The sequence below is a fragment of the Juglans regia genome, chromosome 5, assembly GCF_001411555.2.
Source record: "Juglans regia cultivar Chandler chromosome 5, Walnut 2.0, whole genome shotgun sequence".
NCBI lineage: Eukaryota > Viridiplantae > Streptophyta > Magnoliopsida > Fagales > Juglandaceae > Juglans > Juglans regia.
The window spans coordinates 1,464,385-1,488,169 of NC_049905.1; the positions used below are offsets into that span (position 1 = coordinate 1,464,385).

General features: G+C 36.1%; 3 protein-coding genes and 1 non-coding gene across 5 annotated transcripts; 2 read left to right on the forward strand and 2 right to left on the reverse strand.

Annotated features, from left to right (window-relative positions):
• Positions 1-688: 688 nt before the first annotated feature.
• Positions 689-13,011, forward strand: LOC108989514 (DNA replication ATP-dependent helicase/nuclease JHS1). 2 transcript variants are annotated; one of them, XM_018963144.2, is made up of 34 exons: positions 689-1,336; positions 1,623-1,790; positions 1,863-2,099; positions 2,401-2,463; positions 2,729-2,938; positions 3,025-3,078; positions 3,162-3,223; positions 4,010-4,142; positions 4,217-4,327; positions 4,422-4,518; positions 4,754-4,836; positions 5,399-5,461; positions 5,645-5,800; positions 5,902-5,957; positions 6,063-6,120; positions 6,198-6,308; positions 6,398-6,454; positions 6,779-6,913; positions 7,003-7,281; positions 7,951-8,025; positions 8,168-8,289; positions 8,464-8,536; positions 8,636-8,740; positions 8,851-9,018; positions 9,549-9,618; positions 9,701-9,852; positions 10,793-10,870; positions 10,965-11,057; positions 11,213-11,350; positions 11,533-11,572; positions 11,673-11,746; positions 11,901-12,038; positions 12,315-12,434; positions 12,634-13,011. In XM_018963144.2, the coding sequence occupies exons 1-34, from the start codon at positions 743-745 to the stop codon at positions 12,790-12,792; spliced, it is 4,332 nt and encodes a 1,443-aa protein (XP_018818689.1). In that variant the 5' UTR covers positions 689-742; the 3' UTR covers positions 12,793-13,011. The 2 variants fall into 2 exon arrangements, 1 of the variants encoding a protein (XP_018818689.1); XR_004801489.1 differs by lacking the exons at positions 11,533-11,572; positions 11,673-11,746; positions 11,901-12,038; positions 12,315-12,434; positions 12,634-13,011 and having other exon boundaries at positions 10,972-11,057; positions 11,213-11,304.
• A 459-nt stretch (positions 13,012-13,470) lies between these two features.
• Positions 13,471-13,544, reverse strand: TRNAV-CAC. The gene has a single exon. It is a non-coding gene; the product is annotated as a tRNA-Val (tRNA).
• A 1,214-nt stretch (positions 13,545-14,758) lies between these two features.
• Positions 14,759-19,288, forward strand: LOC108989531 (WD-40 repeat-containing protein MSI1-like). The gene is made up of 6 exons (XM_018963168.2): positions 14,759-15,319; positions 15,691-16,017; positions 16,441-16,593; positions 17,608-17,732; positions 17,937-18,032; positions 18,771-19,288. The coding sequence occupies exons 1-6, from the start codon at positions 14,975-14,977 to the stop codon at positions 18,994-18,996; spliced, it is 1,272 nt and encodes a 423-aa protein (XP_018818713.1). The 5' UTR covers positions 14,759-14,974; the 3' UTR covers positions 18,997-19,288.
• On the reverse strand, positions 19,070-23,150 carry LOC108989523 (ent-kaurenoic acid oxidase 1-like). Its single transcript, XM_018963155.2, has 8 exons — positions 22,905-23,150; positions 21,078-21,555; positions 20,733-20,996; positions 20,552-20,641; positions 20,338-20,416; positions 20,093-20,199; positions 19,671-19,792; positions 19,070-19,530 (listed from the first exon to the last, which is right to left on the reverse strand). Exons 1-8 carry the CDS (start codon positions 23,147-23,149, stop codon positions 19,425-19,427), a joined length of 1,491 nt encoding a protein of 496 aa, XP_018818700.2. The 5' UTR covers position 23,150; the 3' UTR covers positions 19,070-19,424.
• Between the last annotated feature and the right edge of the window lie 635 nt (positions 23,151-23,785).

Genomic DNA, 23,785 nt, shown 5'->3' on the forward strand with positions numbered 1-23,785 from the left:
TTTACACATTTGATCGTATATACTCATGTAAAAAATTTAGAACTTATATAAACTATATTTAAATTCAATATTATACTAGTATGTGTTAATTATTATAAAATAATATATTTATACTATAATATAAATAAACTAATAATTTAGTATATATAAACATCATATTATAACTAATATAAATAATTTGTAAAAATCGAAAAAACCAAACCAGGTCTGAAACTGGGAAAATTAGAAGTTTCAGTTTCGATAATGAATCGGTCCGGTATCAATTCTTAAAATTTTAAAATCAATATATACCAGTTTAATTCTAAAAAATGTTCAAAATTGGACCAGATACATCCCCACTTTTTTGTTCCTTTCATCCGAGACAAAATTTTCAATTACAACGATATTTGAATTTTTGAATTAAAAAATAAAAATACTCTAATTTGGTTGGAGAACTGCTATAAATATAAAAAAATTAGATATAAGTAAACTCATAAACTAACATAATTTTATAATTTATTTTATAATAAAAATAATTTTATAATATGATTATTACATCGGCCACATCAGTTATAATTTAGTTTTAAGAATAAATTATTTCCATTCGGTTATATCTCTTTCCCTTAATTTTGGGCGGGAGAGCGCAAATCACAAATTAAAAAGAAATAAAACCTTAAGTTCTCCTGTCTCTCTCTATCTGACTGCAGGATTGAATGCTGATGAAGTGAAAAACCCTAGTCCTAAGCTTCCACGTACCAGAAGAATGCCTCCGAGGAAAAAACCAAATCCTTCTTCTTCATCATTGTCTTCGTCCAAGAAGTCCAACCCAAGCAACAACCAACAGCAGCCCTGCAAGTTTGGCATCCAGCATTTATTCGAGCGCCACACTCAGAATGCCCTCTTAGCCTCCCAGAATCCTAAGAATGTCCCCGCTTCCAACGCCGGTGTTTCGTCCTCTCCCAATGCCAATCCCTTTGCCGTTTCGAGCTCCCGAAACCCCGCGGATGGTCCGAGTTCGGGGCCGGTTGATCTCGAGAAATCGGTGTTACCTGTTCAAAACGCGATAAATGATTCTAATTCTGGACGTATTGGTCCTAATAATGATGTTTTGACCTCGAGAAACCGTAAAAATGTACCGAATTTGCAAAATGTAGATCCCAATCTTGAGGTTTTGCCATCTCGGGAACCTAGAAACAGGTCGGATTCACGAACGAGGAATCTAAATAATGCGTCGCAGAATACGCCGCCTGCTAATTTGGACACGATGGGTGTTAATGCAGACAGGGACCTGTCCGAAGTGTCCCCAGAGATTTCCAAGTCTGTGTCCCACAAGCGCTTCAAGTTCTCGCCTGGAATGGTAAATGTCAGGCAATTTTTTTGTTTAAATTTTCCTGGAAAACCCATTGTAGTAGCCTTTAGTGTTAATGGGTTTTTTTTAGGGAGTAGTGCTTGAATTATGCCGATTGTGTTTGTAGTATTTTAGGTTGTATTTTGTAAAATATATTTTACCAGGAAACACTTAATGCATGCGTGGATGCTATTCGATTGTTATTTTAATTTTTTTATGCAAATACTTCCGATATAACAATCACAGTAATTTATATTCTTCCTGAAATTGATATTAAACATGGTCGTGGCGGTAGTTGATAAAGCAGAGCCAGGACGATGGAGGTGATGAAGTGACATGGAAGATATCTCCGGTGAATGAAAGACTCCAGGCAGTTTCAAAACGCATACCAGAGATGATGAGAGTGTTGGCCGACTCTTCAAGGCTCAATGCTTCACACCTTCAGCAATGCTCACTGAACAAGGCATGTCTATTGGTTAAATTTGGCGTCTGCTTACAAATTGGTTATGGTTTTGATCGCATGGTAAATTTTTAGGGTATGGTACGGACTTCTCCTAGTAAAGCTGACCAGGTTGAAAAGTGGCTTTCGTCACCAACACAAAAGGCTGCTGAAAAATCTTTGGTAGCCACTAACAGAGTTGGTTTAAAAAGGGTTAACCCGGATCAGGATACTGGTTCATGTGGGAATAGAAGTGAATTGACCAGCGCCGGAGCTGCTAGTAGGCAGAGTCCGTTCCGAACTCCACCATCTCTATCATATTGCCATGATAAGGTAATTTTGTGTTCAATCGGCTGAGAGTAGGTATGAATTGTTCAGTTCTGTTTGTATTCTAGGAAGATGGAGGACAAAGTGAAAAATATTTCATTGAAATGTCTGGGTACCAAGAGAAGACACCAAATTATAGAATCCCTTCGAATAAGTTTAATATTTTATATTCATGAACTTGGTTCATTTTGTTTTCTTGGCGGTAAACGCCAGAAAAATTACAAGACTCAGAATTTTCTGACTTTTCATCTGTCAACTTGAAGTTTGCACTTTTTTATTTCTGATCTGTGCTGGAACTGAATTTCAGATAGCTAATGGTGTTGTATGTAATGGAGCATCTGATCTGCATGGTTTAAGACAACACAAAAAGGTATAATTGTACTATGTTATTTTACTTATGCCGATCATTTTTTTCATACTTCTTTTCCAATTCAAGTATTTGATTATCTCATAAACATAAAGTGCAAGTTTATAATTGCTGAGTTGATTTTGATTTCCTTTCGAGGTTTACTTATAAAAAAAAAAATAATTGCTGAGTTGAAAGTTTACACGATATATTGGGCAGGAGTAAAAGACGTTTTCTCCTAATCTAGTCATAAGTAACATGATATCTATTTGTATGCATCTTTTCTCAGGCATTGCTTGAACTTCTGGATCAAGTAGAAGATGTCATTTCTGTTGAAGACTCGTTATCTAGTGACATGGAAGCATATTCAACCAAAGTTCATAACAGAGATGGTGATGGAATATCTGTCAAACTTGATGGTGCAGTAGAAGGAATGGCAATGAATTTACCAGCAGAGGTCAATGGGGCTTCTTCCCATTGCAATTTTCTAGTATTAGAGGTATGCTTTACTTTTTCCAAACTTATCTTGTTGTGTTGGGGGTATGCTTTTGAAGATTGATAATATGCAACACATTTCTGCTGCAGGTGTCTGAGAGGCTTAGACCTGCTGTCTCATCTGGTGCTGAGGGCCCATATAAGGTTTTCATTATGCCTTATACCCAAACCACTTCATTACTTCAATTTAGCTAGGAACTGTACTAAGTTGATCACTTGCTTTATAGGTTCTTCGTCTACTGAATGAACATAGTGGAGAAGAGTGTGCTGTGTATTTGTGGGAAGAGTGGTAAGCTGACTTGTAATATTTTTCTGAAGCATTTTATATCCTCTCCACTATTTCATAGATAACTTTTTCCCCTAATGTAAAATTTCACTTTGTGCTTATCATTTGGAGATTGATCATCACTTGATACGTGGCACCTTTTACATCTTCTCCACTTGTTAACAGTTCTAGTGATGGAACTGTTGTACTATTGATGACTCAGGACAGAAGCATGACTTCATGGCTTCAAGTCTCTGTAGTCATCATCACTGTACAATCACATTTACAGAATAATTTTAAGTTGCATTACCAACCATTTTAACCTTTTGATTTATGGGGTTAACCTATGTTGTTTGATCTGATTGGGAATTCAAGTCCAGCTGCATTTTAATTTATATAAACACAACCCCTTTTGGGAATTGGAGTTGTTTTCATTTATATTTCTACAGCATGAATAACTATTGGCTATTAACCCTGTTGTCTTGACGGCCTGGTATTTTTCATCATTGTTGTTCTTGGCAATTGAAGTTTCCTCTGGTACTGATTGGTAAATAATTGCCTTATTGTTGCCAAGAACTCAATATGCATTGATCCTGTTTGCTTACTTAATACTGATATATTTGAATCTCGGATGGACTCTGTTTGATTCCTTCCTTAGAAGTTACACAAAGTGCCTATGATCTTCTACTGAGAATCATATCATTGAGAATATTTGCTGATCCGAATCGGTTATTATATGGGGTCAATCAATGGCTGTTGAGGAAATTATGTTTAGTGTTTCTCAAACTGTCTTTTTCCATTTCTTGTCAGGTATTATGGTGTAGTTGCACCTGGAGATACTGTGAATGTCATTGGTAACTTTGATGAGCAAGGAAAGTGTGATGTAGATCGTGACAGCAATTTTATAATCGTTCATCCTGATATATTGCTGTCTGGAACCCGGGTAATAATCACTTGCTTTTGAATATTATATTTCTCTATATCCGTCTCTTCCTTATAACTACACAAATCTTTTAGGTTGCTGCTAGTTTCAGTTGCCCAAGGCGAACAATTCTAGATGAGAGGCTAAAGTGCAATGAGTATTCAACGGCAGCATTAATTGGTACCTTGCTGCACCAAATTTTTCAGGTTTCAGAATTTTCACTAGTACCTTGTACAATGGTTTGATAAAAATTCATTTTTTCCCAATTGAGTACATATGTGATATTTCTTCCCTTTTCAGGCTGGACTTATTAAGGAAAGTCCTACTATAAAATTCTTGGAGGAATATGCTGGAGTGGTGCTCCAGAAAAACATGGAAAGCTTATATGCATGTGGAGGTGGGAACTTATATAATTTTCAATTAAGTACAATTTCTAATTTCTTATTTTCAATCTCCCCCCATGCTTGGTGGGCTCAAAACCTTAAGCATTCGCATCAGTTCAAGGGACCATATCCTTTTTAAATTTTACTCAAATGTGAATTGAACTTCAAATCCCAAACGAAAGTCACTAATTACCACTATGGATCATCTTGTGTGAAAGTCTTAATCTCTCCGGTATGTGGGATTTGCAGTAAATGAAAATGATATACGGAAAACCTTGATTGAGGCTGTACCAAAATTATTGAATTGGATCATCACGTTCAAAGATCCACAGGTATGCCTGTGTAGAACTCACATTGCTGTTACTCTGTTCTTGATTATCTTTTCGCTTGAGAATGGATTTGGTTCATTATTGCCAAAGCTAACCTCATCTCAACTGGTTTGATTGTGAAATACATAAATTCTTGTATGGAGCCTATTTATTTGTTAACTTGTTTTTTATTGGAGTGCAAGGCAGTTTTGTATTTTGAAACTTTTTGCGCACTTACTCGTGTTACGTTAATATCTGTAATGTTGCAATACCCTGTAAGCCAAATTAGAATTCCTACATTAGTCATCTGTGCAAATTACTGGGAATTGGATGCATGAACCCACCCTATGGCCATCCCAAAGTTGTTCACGCCTTTAGGTGATTTTTATATCATCTACAGTATACATTTGGTATCTATCCTTTTTTCTTCCCATATAATTCTTTTTGCATTGTTAGACATCTTATCCCTGAGTTAAAAAAAAGGTATGCCTTTTGAGATACATCACCTCTCATTTTCTTGGAGGTTTGTTTGCTTGGAATGTTGTAGACAGACATTTTACGTTGTTTATAATTCTTTTGTCGGCAGGATTCAAAAGCTCATGTTGATTTTGGATCCGATGACGGGCTGAAAAAAGTTAACCTATCTGAGGCAAGGCTTTCACCTTTTTTTTTACTTGCATGATTTTTATTTCCAATTTTGCATCTACACACATGCATTTGTGGGTATATACGAAATTTGAGATTGTAAAATGAAGTGCTGCTTTCTCCTTGTCATTCACTTCAATATGATAACGTTTACATTATATTTACAAAACTTCTGTTGTAAATATAGGTAATTGATATTGAGGAGATGGCGTGGGCTCCTAAATATGGTTTGAAAGGGATGATTGATGCTTCTGTCAGAGTCAGTGTGAAATCAAACAGAAATGAAGCTAATGAGAAGATTATGCCTTTAGAGTTTAAAACTGGAAAAGTTCCCAATGGCCAGGCAAGTCTATTGTCTATCTGAAATACTAGAAAAATCGAAGTCCGAAATGCTTAAATCACCTTATTTTCGGTGTTACCCTTCTTTTGATGTGATTTCTGCAGTCATCTATGGAACACTCTGCACAAGTAATCTTATACACTCTCCTCATGTCTGAGAGGTGTGCACTTATCCTTTCTGTCTTTTGGTGGGGACATCGCATTTCTGTCAAGGAGAAAATTTAAGAAAGCATACTTCTATTTACTTTGATTTGGCTTTTATTCAGGTACCAGAAGCATATTGATTGTGGTCTTTTATACTATCTTCAGTCAGATCAGACACAGGTAAATTCAGATACAGCTTTGAGCAATCATTCTGTCAGAATCTTGAATTTATTCAGTGGAATTGACCATCTGTAAAGGGAATTGCGGTTCGAAGATCTGACTTGGTTGGGCTTGTTATGCGTCGTAATGAACTTGCAAGTCATATTCTCAAGGCATCAACAATGCAACAATTACCCCCTATGTTACGGGTATGGCTATTGTGGAATTGTTATGTGCAGTGTGTTTTAGACAAGTGCCTTTCTGTATTGCCCTTTGAAATTTTCTCAATTTTCTACAGAGTCTGAGCATGTGTAATGGTTGTCGCCATCTTAATGTCTGTAGTATCTATCATAAGGTAATCTTTTTATCTTTACTAGGTTGAATGACTGTAAAAAGTTGTGCATATTAATTAATCTGCTTCTGTTTGGTGGGTATGGCAATGGGGTAATGGGAGTTTCATTCACAAAATAGCCATTCAAATATTTGGTGCTTGTAAAATTCTTTATCATTGCATTGACAATGGCCCTGATATCCCATAGCTATGAACTCTGAGAAATCCATTCCCACCAGGGGGGTTCCAATCTGATACTTCAAAAACCATTTATTGTCATTTGGCCTTGAGAGGCTATTTAGTTCCCTGTATGTTGGTTTATGCAGCCGTAATGTGTTATTGATGCAGGCACATGGTGGAAGCACTGAAAGTAGTGGATTAGGTGATCTGTTTGATTCAAATACTAGCCACCTAACTGTAGCTCATGGCAAGTTCCTTCGGCATTGGGATTGGTTGATTGACTTAGAAGCTAAAGAGATCGAGGTGCATCTTTGAAGCAGTTTTACAATTTATTTATGCTAAACTCCCAAATAGTCTCCCTAATTATTGGAAACGTGTTTTTTCCTTCTCAGCTTGCGAAGAAAAAGATCTGGTGTCCTCGTAGTTTGAAGCATGATAAGTCCACTAGTTTGAAGCATGATAAGTCCACTAGTTTCCTTTCTTCTCTTGTTCTTGATGCTTCAGAGGAACTTCCGCATCATGAGCCTCTTAAAGACAAGCGGTTCATTTATCGTTTTGTGCATCAAGATCTACCAGCATTCCATATGAAAGCATCTGATGGAGATTCTTTAAGTGTTGCCTCTTCTCCGAGAAATTATATGGACAGCATGCTTAGAAGTGGAGACTATGTGGTAAATTTTTTTTCACATATTAGATTTGTGCAGGATGTAGTTTTTGTTGAGTTTACATAAAATAGAATCAACTTTTATGACGTGTTTGACATGAGCTGCTCTTAACTTTTTAATATTTGGATGCTTATCTTGTTCTTTACCTATCAAAGTTGATCTTATTGATGCTTCACAAAATAGTCTGCGCTTTGCTTTCTTAAGCAAATGCAGTATACGAAATTACAAAGTGGCCTTTTGAGTTAAGGCAATTATGATTCCGCCAATTTCTAACTCCTAGGGGTTGGCTCAAGTGGTAAAGGCCTTGGGTTTGAGGGTATGCTCCCCTCAGGTCTAAGGTTCAAATCCCCTTGGGTGCAAACAATCTTAGGGGCCATCGGAGTGGAGGATTTTCTTCTTGAATTAACTGAGATGCACTTGTGGAAAACTCCTTGCCGAGGGCCTGTGCACCCCCGAGATTAGTCGGGACGCTGTTCTTGGACACCCGGTGCCAATAAAAAAATATGATTCTGCCAACAAATGACAATTTATGAGCTCCATATTCATTGGACATAATAACTTCTATATCATGTGAATTATCAGAAAAGGGAAAAACTTCCATATCATGTGGCATATTTTACCTTTAATTTTTCATCTAATCTTTAGTTTTGTATTTTCTCCCCTTGTTATGTTTAGATACTTAGCACTGAAGCCGGTCGTGTAACTATTGCAAGTGGGGTCATTACAGAGATAAGTCGCTTTCATGTTTCTGTAAGTACTACATTTGCTATTCCTATTCATTTATAAATTTGCTTGGACGTGTTATTGAAAATGGTTGTTTCTGACTTTCTGCTCTTGCACTACAATGTCTTCATTAATTAACCAGTTTCAAATTGACTTCTATATATTCTAGGTTTCTTTTTCCAAGCGTCTCCGGCTTCCTGGGAGCAATCCTTCTTCAGAGGCACATGATCTTTTTGAAGAGGTTTGGCGGATTGACAAGGATGAAATTATGACTTCATTTGCAGTTATGAGGTAATTAATTTTTCTAAACTATTATGATATATATGCTCTCCAAACCAACAACCCCTCCCCCTCTCCCCCCCAAAAAAATGAAGTTCCCAAACTTGTAGCATTAGAGATTGCGAAAGAAATAATTAGTGTAATATGTATCTGCACTGAATCCATGCTTGATGTTATTATTTGAAGGCTTAACCTTGTACAACTTTTTCTACGAAGTGCAAAAAGTACCCATCTACGGAAGATGATTGTTGATCTTGAGGTGAATGTTTGTTGCTAACTTGTTCTCCCCTTGATTTCTGTGTTTTTGCTAATCTTGTGATGACATTTTGCATGGTTTTGGCTATGTGCTTCCTTGTAGGCTCCTAAATTTGACAATGGATGTATATTCAGCCAAGATCCAGCAATATCTTATGTCTGGTCCGAAAGGAATTTGAATGATGATCAGCGTCGGGCTATTCTTAAGGTTTTCTGTACAGAAAGCTTATGTCCCAATTTGTTGACCAATTACTAGTCGAAGCTATTCTGACCAATTATATTTGGGTTGCGCTTTTTTACTTATTGTCCATTATTCAGATACTTACAGCAAAGGATTACGCTCTAATACTAGGAATGCCTGGAACCGGCAAGACTTCTACAATGGTGCATGCTGTAAAAGCCTTGTTGATGAGAGGGACATCCATCTTGCTGACATCCTATACAAACTCTGCTGTTGATAATTTGCTTATAAAATTAAAAGCTCAGGTTCTTTCTATCCTCCATTCATCTTGTGTTACTTGATGCCCTGTATAATGTAGCCCAAGTCAATGAAAGCCATGGGCCCCTCTTCCCCCCTTTTTGTAAGTGGTAAACATGTTTGATTGTGACACGATGTCTGACATTCAAGCAACATGCCCGTTCTGCCTTAAATGCAGTTTCACGGTGCCTGATTGATAAATTTTCCTTTGCTATTCTATGTTAACTGTGCACCTAACTATGATTCTATTATTCATCCGTTGGTAATCAAGCTTAGTCTTTCCACATCAGTCAATGTTTCTTTTGCTGTTCCCTCTAACATTGGGAATGCCAGAATGCTTAGTTAGAAGGAATTAAAAGTTTTTGGTCTTAGGGTCTGCAGATCTTACCCAGTCTTCAACCACCAATGGAAGTGGACTTCCACACGAGTCATTCTTCTTATTGTATTTATAATTGTATGATGATCAGTGCACCTTGTATCGTCATGTTAATTTACTCATTAGTTTTTCTTGCATGTCATGGAAAATTAAACTTAACAGGGCATTGATTTTGTACGTATTGGAAGACCTGAAGCCGTGCATGAAGAAGTTCGGGGAAATTGTTTTTCAGGTCAGATTATAGTTAAGTGGATTCCTTGTGGCATAATCAGTTTCATTTATTCTCCATCTCGTAACAAAGATTTCTATGGCAGCAATGAACATACACAGTGTTGAAGATGTCAAAATAAGATTAGACCAAGTCAAAGTTGTTGCAGTTACTTGTCTTGGAATTACCAGTCCTTTGCTTTCCAACAAGAGATTTGATGTATGCATCATGGATGAAGCTGGACAGACTAGCCTTCCAGTATGTTGTCTTTCCTGTTTGTGTTTTACTGTAGCTTTAAGTTCGTTGTATCTTCTCAAAATGCAACTACACTATAATGTCACTCTATAAAGTGATGGGAATTCATGGATTTTGTTGTAGAATCGTCAATCTCATATCTTGACATTAGTAAAACCAAAAGTCTTTTTTTGATCAGTGACATTAGTAAAACCAAAAGTAAAAAATGGTAGTCTGAAATTTGATGGCTAAAGAGATTTTTAAAATTGAATCCTCTTTCTCTTTCTCCCTCTCTATCAACAAGCACATACACAATATGCACTCTCACAAATATGCATATATATTTTTCCTAACCACTTATTCAAGTGGATAATAAATATATCCTTCCATAGAATAAGATATGGATGGATAACATTCGCGGCTGCCCTTTGTTCTAATTGATTAACAACTATGAAAGTTGAAATTTCGAAACATAGAGTAAAAGAAGCATGCATTGGGTTGACAATGTTTGGTAATAATTGTGAAACCTAGTTGTAAGTTTATATTTAGATGGGTGTGAGTAAGATAAAAATTAAGAAATTGGAAATGATTGAGATGCAGAAATGGAAAAGGGGGCTAGTTGCTATTTTTTATGTGATCACCAATTTTTGCCATTTAGGTTTTTACTGTTTGGGGCACCAGCATAAAATTGATGCTGTTTTCAAAACTTAATATGTCCACTTTATAGTTTGTAGATTTTATTCTCGTATGGCTTTTATGTGTCGGAGAATATATTGTGAAAACATCTTGCATTTAGTTGAAAAAAAAATTTGTTTGTTAAGTACTTAGTTTATTGTTCTGCAGATTTGAGACTGTTTTTAGTGTTTATAACTTAATTAGGTGTGGTGGTGCTGTTTAAGCAGAATTGTTGATGAAGAGATTATGTTGAACTCTCTGATTGATTCACGAGTCTTTTTCGTATCAGGTATCACTGGGACCCTTGATGTTTGCTTCGACATTTGTCCTTGTTGGTGATCATTATCAACTACCTCCTCTTGTCCAGGTGATATGTCTCATCTGTTTGTAGTTCTATTTGCTTTACTTTTGTTTTATCAACTCTTTAAGCTCATTAAAAATGTGCGCTAATCAATGTCTAGAGTACAGAGGCTCGGGAGAATGGGATGGGAGTAAGCCTGTTTTGCAGGCTATCAGAAGCACATCCTCAGGCAATTTCAGCGCTGCAGAGCCAGGTTACTTGAATTCGAAGATTTTTTTTTTTTCTTCTTGATAAATAATAGTTACATATGGGGGAATGCAAAGGACAAAGAAATTGGTCATGGAAGGGTGTATTTCATTTGCTACTTTTTCTTTACCAGGTCTGCTTACTAAGTTGATCTCTGTGCAGTATCGAATGTGTCAAGGCATTATGGAACTATCAAATGCCTTAATATATGGTGACAGATTACGTTGTGGTTCTTCTGAAATAGCTAATGCCAGACTTGGGCTTTCTGGTTTGAAATCTTGTTCATCATGGCTAAACGAGGTTATAGCATTCTTCCACAATGTCGTTCCATTATGATCTATCTTCTTCTTGCCTTTAGCTGATGTGTATCTGTAGTTGAAAATCTTGCAATTTTCTGTGGTTTTAAAGTTCCTGATATTAAATTTCCGTATTACTTATCAAAAATGTATTTAATACATGTATTAGATGATTCATGATTGCAGGTTTTGAACCCAACAAATCCAGTCATATTTATTGATACAGGTCAATAAGCATACAATCATTTATACTCTTGTTAACATTTCCTTTGGTGAATTTTTTGTTATTTGGCTTGGTTTCTTACATATAATCTTTTACAACTCAGATATTTTACCTGCTTTTGAGGAGAGAGATCAAAAGACTCTGAATAATCCTATTGAAGCTTACATAATTGCAGAGGTACGAGTCGTATGACTAAATATTTCTTGTTACTTATAAAAATAAATGATTAAATAGATCTTGTTGCTTAAGACCAAGAATGTATTTCATTTTGAATTCCGTTTCATGGTGCAAGCCCATTATGTATTTGTTCCTCATCGTGCTCATTATATAGATCACAGAGAAGTTGGTTGAGAATGGAATTGAAGGGGAGGATATTGGCATCATTACGCCTTATAATTCTCAGGCAAATCTTATCCGCCGGTCTGTATGCATAACCTCTGTGGAGATACATACCATTGATAAATACCAGGTTAGGGTGAAGTATGGCTGTTGTCTCCCTTTTTTGTTCAGACATGGTCTTATAACAAAGATGTAACAGATTTTAGGGTCCTTTGCTTGATTTTGTCCGAGTGGATTGTGATACATGGCTTAAACTAATAATAGCCAGTTTTTTGGGTGAAGAGGATCATCACTCAACCTCTTTTTGTTTTTGGAATTTGGTTTTGTAGTTACTTTTAGTTAAATTTGAAGCTATACCACAGCGATTTATAACCTTTTTTTTTACCCCTTTTTCCCTTTGGTCTAGGGAAGAGACAAGGACTGCATACTGGTGTCATTTGTTAGGTCAAGTGAAAATCCAAGGGATTGCTCTGGCTCACTTCTTGGTGACTGGCATAGGATTAATGTGGCTCTCACCCGAGCAAAGGTAGGCGTCGAAAGTTCTTTCATCGTATAAAAATTACTCTTGACTTCAAATTTCTAGTTTATTTGAAAGGTTTTGCTTGCTTGTTATCATAAATCTTCTTTTTGTGCTTATTGAGTTGATTAAATAGGAAATTATCAAGTGGTAAAAAAAAATAATCTCAAGTAGGATACAATTTCTTGATTCATTTATGTTTGAACAGAAAAAGTTGATAATGGTGGGGTCATGCAAAACCCTATCAAAGGTTCCACTACTGAAGCTTATGATCGGGAAAGTTGATGAGCAATCAGGCATCCTTAGTGTGTCCAAGAAAGATATCAATTACAAGGGAGAGCTGAAGAGATGCTCTCAGCTCAGATAAGATTTTTCTTTCCATTTTTTTGTCACTGTAAATAAAAATAAAATTTTGATTCATCTCTTTCCATTTCCCAATATAAAATATTATGTATAGAAGGGAGAGCTGAAGACATTGAAGTGTAAATGTTTCTTGAATTGAAATCCACGTTTTCTCGTATGTGCCATGAGCCGCACCAATTCTCTGGCCTCTAGTTTCACACTCACAAACATGGCTGGAACTGGAACTGGAACGTGTCTCCATTATCAGATTTTAATTTTCAGTACCAAGAAGGCTGTTTATTTATTTATTTACTTATTTGTTGGGAAAAGTTATTTTTTTCATTGTCCAACAAATGCCACTCCGTATTAACAAAAACAAAAATGCTAATCACCGAATATTGGGTCCCGACAAATGTTTTTTTTTTTTTACTTTGTGATTAAGGAAGTATTTTTTAATAATATTGTAATTTTTTTTTTATAAAAAAAGTGAATGAAAAAAAAAAAAAACATTTTTGTTCTAATCGGGTGGGTCTCGTGCTAACAAAAATTAACACGTTGTACGTACACCATCTAACATGTCTTCATTTGAAATTTAATACCAAAAAATAAATTATTTTTATTTGGGGAAAATATGTAGTAATTACCCTCTGAATTAGCAAACAAACTTAAAACATTGCACACAGCTCGTAAAACGAATTAAATGTGTCTGAGCCCGGGTTCGAACCGGGGACCTCTAGTGTGTGAGACTAGCGTGATAACCAACTACACCACCCAGACTCTTGATGTTGTTTTATATATATATATATATATATATTTAAATAAATACTATTTAATTTCACAAAGCTACAACTTTGCTGCTTTTGGAAGTCCACCCCCAAAGTATTTTCAAAATTTTTATAATATATCATCCCTTTAGATATTCTTAAGAGTGATTCTACGATGAAATTATTAAAATCTTAATTTACTGGTTTTAATTAAAAGGAAAGAAAGGTCGTCATCGGTCATAGGCAACCCTCAAAAGTGTGATGGCAAAAAGCCCAATGTGTTCGAGAGTACAAAAATATTGGTTTGAGAGTCCAATTAGAATGATGGACACAACTTTTAACAGATTTGTGTTTCGTAAAGTACAAACCCAACCCAAATGTATTTCAGGGCTCGATGACTTTTCCACACCGCACAATGTCTGGGCCTTCTGGCCCGGCTGGCTTGCCCAACTTTCATTCCTGAAGGCTGCTGGGCCGGCCCACCATTTCTATCATTGACTTGTTGTACAGTTAGTATGAGTGGATGTGTTGTTTAAAGCCCAATCGTTGTTTCTTGCTTGAGTAGTTGATGATTTCTTTTAGAACATCCATGGTATGAGTGGATGTGTTGTTAACCTTAATCATTGTTTCTTTTAGAACAGCTAATAGGTGGATGCAAAACAAATAGTCCATTTAAAAAAAAAAAATGAATTTATGCTCTTTTAAATACTTATTCAATGTAATAAACCAAAAATGAGTTTTATTTCCTGAACCAGATCATCATTTAACCCACTTAAAACAACTTTTTTTTTTTTTTTTCCTAATCAAACACTTTTATATAGAAATAAAGAAAATACAAGAGTTTAAGATGAATCTTTTCTATTATCAATATACAAGAAGTAACTAAAGATTTAAAATTAAATTGATAACTGCCTATTACGTAACTGAATACGCACGTCGATACAAAACAAACTCGATACATAATATTTAAAATTAGACAAATTTTTTCATGATCCATAAATTTGATACGAAATTAATTACAAAACTAACATAGAATTGAGAGTCTGAATGTATGAGTAATTTTATATACTATACTCAAATTTAATTTAATTTTCATTCTATTTTATAAAATTTAATATTTTATTATTTTTAAATCCTCATTTATTTTTGTTAAAGAAAAAACTCAGAAATTGATGTGCAATAGTAATTAGAATTTTTATTATTGATGAAAATAAAATTGACATGGGTAGGACCAAAATGACCTTAGTAGTTGCCGCCGTTCTCACACTCTGTATTCAGCTTTAGGGTTTCATAACCCTCACTCCCCCAAATCTTGGCGGGAACGTCCTTGTTAGAAAATAACTAAATTAATAAAGATAATCCGAGCAAGTGCCCGCTAAGAAACCCCGAGAAAGCGAGAGAAAATCCAATCCGAGCAGTAGCAGCAGCATCAGCCGGAAGAAGATGGGAAAAGACGAGGAGGAGATGAGAGGGGAGATAGAGGAGAGGCTAATAAACGAGGAGTACAAGATCTGGAAGAAGAACACCCCGTTCCTCTACGATCTGGTCATCACCCACGCCCTTGAGTGGCCTTCTCTCACCGTCGAGTGGCTACCGGACCGGGAGGAGCCCCCCGGAAAGGACTATTCCGTCCAGAAGATGATCCTAGGCACCCACACCTCCGAGAATGAGCCCAATTACCTCATGCTTGCCCAGGTCCAACTCCCTCTCGAGGACGCAGAGAACGACGCACGACAATATGACGACGACCGCACCGATGTCGGTGGCTTCGGCTGCGCCAATGGAAAGGTTCGTAATTTCCTTCCACCTCTCGTGCTCTTTCTCTGGCTTTGTAGTTTCTTTGGTGGCTGAGAAAGTGTTTTTATCGCTTATGCTGTTGTTCGACTCTAGAAAATTGCTATAAACGATACTTCATGTCAAAGATGATATAAATAAAATCAAAATTTCCCCTTTCCTCTTGGTAGAGATCAAATGAAAAAAATGAAAATTGTTGTGATATAATTTTCATGAAGAGCCTAGTGTGTGCCTCGATGAACGTTATAGTATTCAATTTCATCAGAACAATCTATTGGTGCGTTTTCTTCGTAATTATCGATTTATATCATCAAGAGTCTATTTTTTTTTATTGGCTCCTTAATACTTGGGTTATTTCCTTGCAGGTGCAAATAATCCAGCAAATAAATCATGATGGAGAGGTCAATCGTGCTCGTTATATGCCTCAAAACCCGTTTATTATTGCCACTAAGACAGTTAGTGCTGAAGTTTATGTTTTCGATTATAGCAAACACCCGTCTAAGCCTCCTCTAGATGGTGCATGCAGCCCTGACTTACGGTTGAGGGGCCACAGCACTGAAGGATATGGTTTATCGTGGAGTAAGTTTAAGCAGGGCCATTTGCTGAGTGGCTCTGATGATGCTCAGATATGCTTGTGGGATATTAGTGCAACTCCAAAGAACAAGAGCCTTGATGCCATGCAAGTTTTTAAGGTAGACTTTTACTAGCTAACCCTACGTGCACCCATGTCTTTGTTTAGATAAAATACCCTTCATGTAAGACCGAAATATTCAAGACATGCTTTGCGTGTTAAAAAGTGGCTGATCATGTGAAACTGATGCTGTCATTGAATTTGCTCCATGTTTTCAAGAAGTTCATTGTACAATTTGTAAGCATCTTATAACTGGAATGAATGTGATGGCTAGAAAAGACCTGTTTTTGGTATGTTGAACTCAGATAGCTCCTTACACAGGCAAATGTATCTTTTCATCTTATTTATTTTATTATGGGCAACGATCTCTGTACTTTTAATTCATTTCCGAGTTAATCAAAATCTCTTATAAAAATTTAATGGCTGCTCCTATCTGATTCGAATATTGACCGTGATTTGGATTCATTACTATTTACCATGATAGGTTCATGAAGGTGTTGTAGAAGATGTAGCATGGCATCTGAGGCATGAATACTTATTTGGTTCAGTAGGTGATGATCAGCACCTGTTAATATGGGATCTCCGGACTCCATCAGTTAGCAAGCCTGTCCACTCTGTTATTGCTCATCAAAGTGAGGTTGGTGTTAAGAATATTCTCTCTCTCTCTCTCTCTCTCTCTCTCACACACACACACACACACACACACACACACACATGCATATGGGAAAATTACTACAGATACTCTAAGTTACAACACTCTTAGTTTCCTAAATCAATTCCAATGCTTCAAAGTCAAAGGCAAAACTATGCCCTTGTAGATCCATTGCCTACCTCACATATATTTGTTAGTACAAAAAATCTACTCAACTTCCTACTATTCACACAACCTCCACACTCCACATTATTTTTAATTTTTATTATTTTTTTCTTTTATTAAATATTTATTATATGAATAATGAATAAAAAATTTGAAATAATTTAAAAAGAATAAACTCAAAAAAAAATTTTAAAAAAATATTAAAAATTTAAAAAATTTAAAAAAGTGTGGAGTGTGGAGTGTGGTGGAGGTTGTGTAGCAAAGCTCTTAATGCAAGCTAACAAGAGAAAACCTTATTAGTCTTTTAGTCTTATCCTGTGTTATGGATCTGAATATCATGGTGATACTTTAAAAAAATCTACTTTTATCTTTTTGTATGACATGTTAATATTAATTATGACTCAAATACACTTGCACATTAAAATTCGATTTTTTGATCTCGTACAAACTGTGTGGGTTGGTATTGTCCACGTGGCTTGGTGCATTTAATCACTTCTTTCTCTACTGGAAATATATGCATTGGTACATATGAGTTGTGAATATAAATAAATGAATTTTCAACAACTATTGTCCATTTCTTGATTGGCTCCTACCCTGATTAATGGTCGGGCTGGTGGTGATAATTAATTTAGATATAATTAATTCATCATTGCCATGTAAATGATTTAAACTCATCAAAATCCCTCCTTTGTACTCCGAATGCTTTCAATGCTTAAGTTTGATATTTATTCATGCACACTGTATCTTTGCTATTGTCTAGAGGTGGTGAATATGATGTTTTCCCCTGTTTTCTTGGTCAGTGATAATCCAATCTTTTTCATGACATCGTGCCAGGTAAACTGCTTAGCTTTCAATCCCTTTAATGAATGGGTTGTTGCAACGGGCTCTACTGATAAAACTGTGAAGTTGTTCGATCTACGCAAGATCAGCACTGCACTCCACACCTTTGATTGTCACAAGTAAGAATACTCTTTTGGATTTAATAGGCTATATAGATTTATCTTTTGGACTTAGTTGTCTAGGTGCGTCTTTTGCACCTTGTAAAAAAAAATCTAGGCGTCTTTTGCACTTTTTTTTTTTTTTTTGGGGGGGGGGGTTGGTGGGGGTTGCATTTGATTGTTGATGGCTATTTCTCAACTCGTTTTTGCCCTTATGTACAACAGGGAGGAGGTCTTCCAAGTTGGCTGGAATCCAAAAAACGAGACTATCTTAGCTTCTTGTTGTCTTGGTAGGAGACTCATGGTGTGGGATCTTAGCAGGTATTTGCTGGACCAACTATTTCTTCTATTTGTTAAGGCTTATGAATGAATAATTTAAGCCACATTGGGATAGCAGATCTAATTGAACTAATACAATTTATGAGATTTAAATTGTTCATTATACTATTTTTGGCTCAAGAACAAAATGTGATTTTTCATGGGAATCATTAAGGTTTTGGGACTATTTTAGTGGTTTGTCTGAGAAGGTATTACCAAACAAGTCATGCTAAGAGAATCAAGTTTAAATTTAGCTGTTAATTCATGATTGGCTAAAGTTAGCTTAGAAGATATATAATATATATGCCACCACTTGAAGAGAAGGCGTTAGCCTCTCTAAAGATTACTTAAATTTGGTAGAGATGAAGGTATGGGAATTGGGAGAGTTTTACAATGTATTGTACGTTTGAGTCATATATCTGCAATGTTTAGAATTATCAATCCGGGGAAGAAACTGGGAGCAGGGCTATCCAAAACAAGGGTGAAAAGAGTTAAAATGGAAACTGGGAAGTAGGGGAATACTAATATGGCTAGGTTGGATTGAAGCTTCTAAGATTAGAATGACCCCTCTGTGAATGTGAATAGAGCCACATAATTGGAATACCAATGGTGTAAAGTTTATTTCACCCGAATTTGTATGATGATTTTGACCTGCGCTCTTTTCTGCTACCCAATATATTTGCAAGTAAGAACAAAGACATTGCCTGAAATAAATTCTTTTTGGCTTTTGGTTTTTTATAGGATTGATGAAGAGCAAACACCAGAGGATGCTGAAGATGGACCGCCGGAGTTACTTTTTATTCATGGTGGTCACACGAGTAAAATATCTGATTTTTCCTGGAACCCAAGTGAAGACTGGGTTGTCGCTAGTGTAGCTGAAGATAACATACTTCAAATCTGGCAGATGGCCGAGAACATCTACCATGATGAAGATGATTTACCGGAAGAATCTACAAAGGCTACCTAGTGTGATTTTTCTAGCTAGATTTGACAGACAGGTAGCCAGAAAATTAATTAGAGAATGTGCAACTTTAGGTATATGTGAAATAATTGTGTTTTTGTTGTGTCGAACTGACTTATATTGTATCCCCCATGCACAGTTCTCTCGTAATTATTTTTCCAGAAGTAGCCTTAAAGCTTGTTTGAAGGATTCTAATAGTTTCACCTTAGATAACTTCCATATCTAGGCTTAAGATTGCAGACAATATCATGCTTTGTTCAATAAACTTGATAACTGCAAATGTTCACATTCTTTTTAACAGGCCTATTAAATTTTGATATCATGAAGAGACATGAGAACGAAGATAAACTTGAAATACATATTAATTCCATCTTAATTTTGAAGTAGTGATCAGAATGTGCTGGCTTTATTTTTCCTTCCACTTTCTTTCTCCTTTATGCAGATGAAGTGGGGCATTTCTTGAGTCTTGCCAAGCAATTATCAATGGGCCTAGTATGTGGCAAGTACATCACAGGGCTTCCCGGGTTAACCCGTTCCAGCCTGTACCAAGAAAAAAAAAAATTCAAAAAAAAGAAGAAAAATATTAGAGGAAGAGAACATTGTATATATTTTCTCTATCTGAAGTATTAGAGGAAAAAAAGAAAAAGAAAAAGAAAGGAAAGGTTGAAAGATAAACTCACTGATAATGAAGGAGAAAATGGTGAAGGAAAATGGAGATTTCCAGCTTAGCAAGATCATTTCCAGGGCACAACCTGCTTCCTGCTCCAAAGGGAAGGAAGGTTCCAGCTTTGGGTGTATAATTCTGCCACAAAGTAAACCAAATCGACATAATACTAATCCTAGCACAGACTTAATGAACTGTTATCATGTAATGATCATGCAAAGCTGCAAATGTAATGTACATTGATCTGGAAAAAGAAAGAAGATGCCATTTAGAGAAATCAAATATAGAATTTGTATGAAAAAAATAATTTTTTAACGATAGATCTTATTTTTTTTCAAAAGAAGTGTATGTCGTTTGTACAACTCATGACTGTATCTAGCTATTTTACTTGCATCTCATCTGCAAAGAGAGAATAAAAAATAAAAAAAATTTACTTACATCCCATCTGGAAGGATTAAATTCCATTGGATTCTCGTAAGTTTCAGGATCCAGGTGAACACTCCTAAACCAGACAAGGACTTTCCAACCTTTGGGAATGGTATAACCTGAAAATTAAAGCAAGAAACTTCTAATAAATCATAAGCAGAGCTACATTGCATGAAATGTTTTAGATAAAGCCATTGTTTTCAGTACTAATCATTACAGAAAACTAAAAAGAATGAAAATCCTGAACATAAACTGACCACTTATATTGACATCTGTTTTTGCCTCTCGGAAAACAGTCGGTGCAAATGTTATCACACGAAGGGTTTCATCGATCACCTACGTATAGCAGTTTAATTAAAAGCATAAGATCGATGTTAAAGAGAATAAAAAGAAAAAGAAAAGAGTGATGCCAAATTGACCAAGGACAGGTCGAGCGAAGATATGAATTTTAGCACATAGATCATGCTGTACCTTGGAAAGATACTCCATTTCTCTAATTTCTTTCAGAGTCAACCCACTCTGCCCCGGTGGCCTCCTCCTTACGATTTCCTCTTGCTCTGCCTGCAGTTTTGTTGCATTAATAGAATTCAATAACCAACAAATTAAAAGTTGAAACTTAATGAGAAATATATTAAAATATACTAGTACGTACCTTAGCTTTTTGAAGAAATTCTGGGTGCTGTTCCAGGAAAATGGCTGCCCACATTGCTGTATGTCCTGAAGATTCATGACCTGCATTCAAGTACATCAACATAATATCTATGATTTCCTCGTCAGATAATTTTCTGCCATTTTCATCTGCAACATCCAGCAAAGCATCCATCATATCTTTCTTCTTTGGCAAGACAAACTCCTTCCTTTGATTTCTCCTCTCATCAACAATAGATTGAAATGTAGCCACTAGCTTCTTCCGAGCCTGAAACATGGATTATTTTGGTAAACAAAAATTAAATCCTGAAAACAAAGCTGAGAAAATACAACTAAGACACTCACGTACCTTGAGTGCTTTATGGTAAGCAAATCCTGGAAGATTAATTGCCATGGCTCGAATTCCATAGTTAAGAGTTGTGTATTGCCTCTCCAAAGCCTCCATCACAGGCTCACCCTCAGAGCTAAGAAAAATGTACATAATTATCCTAAAAGTAAGCTTCCGAAGCTGGGTCAGAAACTCAATTTCTCCCATTGTTGTCCACTTGTTCAAGGAAGACACGACATTTTCTTCGATATATTTAGCATAAATGGACAATGCCTCGTAACCATTGATCGAAGCAGCCGTTAACCGCCGGAGACGCTTATGTTCTTCGTAGGAAATTCCAACAAATGACTTGTTTCCAATGAGCTGAACGGTGGCTTGAGGCCAACCTGGCTTAAAGCAATCATCATCTGTCAAAACTCTCCTGCATGCTTCAGGTGTTGTAACTATCACGCTGGGGCTCCCAAACATGAAAGCCTTGTACATTCCAGTACGTCCAAATCTGCATTGTAATTTGTAGAAAGAAAACTTAACATGCATGGCTTTATTAATTATATATTTAGAGACTGTTAAACCTAATTGCATGCATGCAAAACTCAGATCCATACAGTACCATGATTATAATCATTCATTTTAGATTTTCCTGTCACATAATAATTATGAGAACCATATATATACACCACATTCAGCGGCCATAATTCACGTTTGTTGTTCCTGAAAAAACAAAAAGACAAGGTACGTACGGCCTGCAGGACAACTAGGCGCTGTTATGGAATGACATTAATTTCTAGGGTCCCATAAAGATATCAAGAAGGATATTATACCCAGCCCAGTGCAGATCTCATGCATTCATTTAGATATATATATATATAGCACTAGAGTACCTATATATATATGATCATGATGATTCATAACCCCTAGCTGTTAAAAGATAGATTCCCTCTGTGGCACTTCATAAACTTGGTATAAATCATGAGATATTTTGATCATTTGATCACATTATTATATCGACAAATGAAATGAGTACTTATAATAAGTAGTACTACATACTCCATATATATTTTACACAAAATTAATGAATATTTGAAATGGAGAGAATTATTATCTAAAGTTTCTTTGAATTCATTCAAGAACTTTAAACTCTAGCTAGCTATATATATATAGTCTTTGGTGCTCAACTTGACACAGCAGCCAACACCAAGATTTGAGTACTCTAGCTAGATCATGTGTGTACGTGTTCTTTTTATGTTAGTGGATTTCCCAGCTTTTAACATGTCAACGAAGTGTTATATTTGTCAATCATCTTGTTGAATATATAGAGAGGGTTGAGGGGGTGGGGAACGGGGGAGTAAAATCGTTGGTAGCGTGCCACGGTCAGTTTGTGAGATCTCTTTATATGTATCATGTTTTCCAAATATCAAACCAAACCATGTGGCATGATCTGTTTATTTGAAGTGTCAAGTACTCGTGAATGTCACTTGCACTCAGCATTCTAATTATGTTTTCATTAATTTGATGATCTTTTGTATTTAACGTAAAAAAAAATTAGTTGAAAGAAAATTTGAAACTTAATAAGGAAAAAAAAGCCAAAAATAAAAAATGTTGACAAATCTATCGTTTTGTATGCAAAATGATGACGTGGACATATAAAAAGCTGAACAATGCAAGGATGCGGTTTGGATTAAGCGGCCCAAAAACAAAAGTCTGTCCCTTTTGCACCGCAAGGGACTGTGATGTTTGGAGCATTTCCATGGTCGATGATGCCTCTGCTCCGCATCATGCAGCATGCACTGAAATACCCTCGTAACTTAATATGCATGTAGAGAGAGAGAGAGAGAGAGAGAGAGAGACCTGGAAACAAAGGAGGAGATGAAGGACTCAGGATGGTTGGACTTGAAGGAGCGGAGGAAGGAGGGCATGTTGCCAAGGAAAGGCCAACCCAAATCACCAGGTGGAAGAGAGTACTGTTTCTCCCCCAACTGGGTCTCGTGGAGCCACTTATTTACATTCTTGAGAACCCATTTCACTGCCACGAATACAGCACAAAAGCTCCACATGAACACCAACACCAACCACAATATCCCACCAAACTCCATAGTTTTCATATATATATATATATATATATATATATATATCTATCACTACTGCTGCTGCTGCTTCTGCTTACTCTACACCCCTCGCAGTCTCCCTTTATAACTAATGAGAGGGGGGTGTGGTTGCCTAGTTTTGGGAAGGATATTGATGTTGTTCAAATTGAGGCAATTAGTATGTGAATGTTGTTGGGGGTATTTATAACGTACGGGGCTTTGAATGCTAAAACAACGAGACGGAGCTCATGACCGGCCCCCTTTTGATCTCTCTCTCTCTCTCTCTCTCTCTCTGTTAACAAAGCTCATGCATGCACAATTCTGCAATATTATAACTATTAATTATTATTGATCTCATCATGAGCTGCTTAATTAATTAGTTTTCAGTGCATGACTGATTACAATATTCGGATTTCGAGCTTGATATTGATATAAATCCATGCATCTATATCACAGCACATTCATGACGAATAAATCTACACATGATGAATCACAGCACATTTAAACTTAATTATTGCAGCACATAAATTACTTAAGCTGGTTGTATTTGGATAAAAAACAAAAAAAATAGGTGGATTAGGATTTGGGTTTTAAAAAAAGAGATTCAATTTATAAATGAGTTGGATAGAGTTCAGAATTGGATAG